We start from the raw sequence: 3,860 nt of genomic DNA, 5'->3' as shown, positions 1-3,860 counted from the left end.
TCATGTGTCGCACTTCAATTTAACAGGAAACATTGTACTCTTGCGTTATATTTACTGCTGATATTACTATTGTTACAATTTAGCTTATATTTATTTTTCTTCTTCTGTTTCTGGTTCTTGTAGGGTCTACATGCATATTTCAACAAACAAATATAATGGATTTTATCTTGCAACATTTTTTTATTATATATGGAAATATGTTTTGGCATTTGACTTCTTAAATGATACACACATTGTAAGCATGCCCTATGGGACAAATCACATTTTTTACTCTTGAATAAAATATGCATGAACAAAAATGTGTTGCATAGTCTCTAACTCACTGGTGAAATAATTTAAATGCTATTTTAAACTTTGACCCTGACTTACATCCAGAAAGTCTACAACTCCTCAAAAAATAAATATGTGTATGTATGTAGCCAACCAAGAACAATAACCACACTTAAAGTTGATTTCTGTATCAGAATCATCACACTACCAAAACTTACATCTAACTTCTAATCTGCCTAAACATGTCAATGACTGATTGTTACATAGATGTCGCAGAGTTTGTAATTTTATGTAGACTAATGTTACCATAACCCATCTAGGCTAAATGCATTTTTGACGGTTGATTAGTTGGTTCATTTAAAATAAATAAATACATACCTGCTGAACCTGTTATTCTGCCACTGCAGACAAAGGTATTAATGTACCTTGATGGAGAACACCTAAAAAAGCATTCAGTTCTATTTTCCTCCTTCACGGGCACATGAATGCACCACAAGTACATTTCGGCTATACGTGCTGCAGCAGCATCAGCACTACCACCTGCTCACGTTACTCAACCGTCTGTCGTTTTTTTAAGTACAGTTAGTTAATTGACAGAGAAACCAATGGGATGGAAAACATAAATAGCAAACATAAAGATAACCAAGTTAACAACATTTTTGACTTAAGATCAGCGCGATTTTCCACAGATTGCAGAATTCACTCTACAGGATATGACGTATTGCCTCATCTTGTCCACCACAGCTCAGGGGGTTCAGTTTATTAACAGGGTGGCCCGTTAAACACGGCTAAAACAAACAGACAGCAAAAACGGTCCAGCTTTAGGCCTTCAGTTTAAAAAATGGCCCAGCTGCAGGCCTGTTTGCAGCATGACAACAACCGCCATCGTCTGTTAATCGGATAGTGAGAAGGAATTTGGGTGGCTGCAGGCTTCCACCTAGCTAGCTAGCTAACGTTACGCAGCTGTCGGAAACCAAAGCTAGTCGGCTATCTAACGTTAGCTGCAGCGGCTCGCTTTGCCATATGATATTGACGCACATTAGACCTCTACAGAAAGCGATTGGATCAGCAAAGCAACATCCGCAACGTTGAAATGGACAAAGAAGAAGCAGACCGGCTGATAGAGAAGGCCAAGCTGTGTTTACGGTCAGGAAGGAAAGATCGGGCGCTGCAGCTGCTATATGAAGCCCAGAACATTTATCCCAGCACCCGTGCCAGAGGTAAAATTAGCCGACGCACATTCTGCAGTTGCAGTCAAACTAGCTACCTAACGTTGCTCAACTAATGCTTGTTACCCGACTGAATTAACTGTAGGAAATGTAATAACAGATTGCAGGATGGGTGCACTAAATTGCTATTTTTAGAAGCAGAAAAAAAAATCGAGCTCTCTGGCTTTAATACTTAATGTTAGTGTAGGCTGCATGCTGAAACGTATAGGGCTGTTAATGGCTCCCTCCCCCCTTGCAGTTCTCAGACAGCACTATGACTGTGTGAGGCAGTGCTGTTTTTAAAATCTGACTGTCTCCAGTTGCCTAATATCCTTTGCAGTAATGGCATCATCAGGGAATAATTAAGTTGGCATAGAGCTCTTTGGGCCCAACGTGCATGAGGACATTACATCCCACAGGGTCCAATTTGTACAGCAGTTTTTCACATGTAGTGAAAAACTTTTGGTGCAGTCAAATCACTCTGCAGCTCGTGTAAAAAGGGGTGATGAATGAAAGGAAACGTCTGCAAATAGGGGTTAGGTGTCTTAGTCAGGGACACAAAAGTCGTGTCATATCCACTGCGCCATCACCACCACCTTTTAATTGTTTGACCCATCTGTCATCATGGCTAACAATATACATTTTTGTTGGCCAGTAATCATAATTTTCATTGTGATCTTCACTGGCAACACCCAGAGATGGCATAAGTACTAACTTCCCGTTCTTAAGTAGAAGTACTCTTGTAAAAGTACTGATTTAACTTCTTTACTCAAGTAAAACTAACAAAGTACAGGCAAGGCAATTTACTTGAAGTATAAAAGTAAAAGTAGTCTTGTAAATGACAACCATTTTTTATGCAAAGCTACTTAGACCACACAAATATTACTAGAGTGCACACTGACAAACATGAAAACGGCTCTTTATATGCCGTTGCCTACATTGTAAATAGATGTCTGCCAATAGACCGTAAACATCCCATATATGATTATGACAGCGACTGGGACTCCAGGTTGATGAGATTCTGACTGAGTAGCAAGATATGAATTCACTTGCGATTCTGTGAGAATTCAGATTCAGTTTCACTTACCCTTAACATTTAAAGGAACCAACATGTATGTGCTCAATTACGGCTTCTAGAAAGAAAATAAAGGATAAAGTATGAATTACTAAACAGACATTAACTGAGAAGTTCCCCATACGTTTAGAGTTACAACTAACAACCACCAGATGGCAGCAGAATCTGTTGTGTTGTCTTGTAGTGGTGCGGAAGTGCAACATATATTCCCATCCAATTAGATTGGATTCGCATGATGATGTGAAAAATAACGGTAATTAAGTGGAACTTAAGTAACAAGCCAATTTTGTAAAATGTCAGGAGTAGAAAGTACCAATATTCGTGTTAAAATGTAAGGAGTAAAAGTAAAAAGTCGGCACAAAACAAATAGTGAAGTAAAAATATCTAAAAAAAAAAGCTACTTGAGTACAGTAACAAAGTTTTTTTTACTTTGTAACTTCCTATCACTGCTGACACCAACTTGTCGTGTTTAAGCTTTCTAGAAAATATTTCCCCATTTATGTCTGGACTGTCAGCTGACCTCAGACACTGTTCTTGTTTGTAGTGCTGATAGATGCCATAGTGAGGAATGGAGGCACCAGTGCTCCACAAGCTAACCACGTGCCCCCTCCAACAGGCTGGAGAGACGAGGACATCAGAAACAATGAGACAAGTACTGCGAGTGGGGACGACAAGAAGAGCTACACCGAGGATCAACGCCAGGGCGTTCTCAGGTGCACAGTGGCTCTACTCTTTGGTTTTTCACATTGTTACACAGCCACAGACTGGCCACAGCAATTGTTCCTTACTTTGTAACTATGGCTGTGTTACATGCTTTGAATAACCTGTATTTTGCTCATGCATACTGTACATTTGCATGCAGACATAACATTGACTGCTGGATGGCGTTCTTCGTCAGTGTACGTGTAGCTAACTGTTGTGAAAGGATATACACACTTGACGTCATATGAGTTTGTGAGACCGTTCAGCCTTGTATTGACATCTATTATGCTTTTTATTTTGCAGGATAAAGAATTGCAAGGACTTCTATGAAATCCTCGGTGTTTCCAAAGATGCCAGTGATGAAGATTTGAAAAAGGCGTACAGGAAGTTGGCCCTCAAGTTTCATCCTGACAAGAACTTTGCTCCAGGAGCCACAGATGCTTTCAAAGGTACAGGTTTTAACAGAGGTGAAAGGAAAAACGGTTTTTCCCCCAGTGAGAATGGGGACAATGTATTTTTATTCTTATGGTATCTTAAAAACAAAAAAACGTAACCTTCTTTGTGGAGGTAAGGAGACAAGGACGCTCCTTATAGCTCCAGAGCCC

The 3,860-nt window shown here is 39.7% G+C and overlaps 1 protein-coding gene across 1 annotated transcript in view; it reads left to right on the top strand.

The window, feature by feature from the left end:
• Positions 1–812: 812 nt before the first annotated feature.
• The window catches only part of dnajc18 (DnaJ (Hsp40) homolog, subfamily C, member 18), a 7,617-nt gene continuing 4,569 nt past the window's right edge, over positions 813–3,860 (top strand). Inside the window, exons 1-3 of the mRNA XM_034890596.1 lie at positions 813–1,490; positions 3,098–3,266; positions 3,559–3,704. Of these exons, the coding sequence (XP_034746487.1) occupies positions 1,364–1,490; positions 3,098–3,266; positions 3,559–3,704 (442 nt within the window). The 5' untranslated portion in view covers positions 813–1,363. The remainder of the gene's footprint in view (positions 1,491–3,097; positions 3,267–3,558; positions 3,705–3,860) is intronic.

The sequence above is a fragment of the Etheostoma cragini genome, chromosome 13 (genome assembly GCF_013103735.1).
Source record: "Etheostoma cragini isolate CJK2018 chromosome 13, CSU_Ecrag_1.0, whole genome shotgun sequence".
Lineage (NCBI taxonomy): Eukaryota > Metazoa > Chordata > Actinopteri > Perciformes > Percidae > Etheostoma > Etheostoma cragini.
This window is presented reverse-complemented; position numbering and strand designations above follow the sequence as displayed.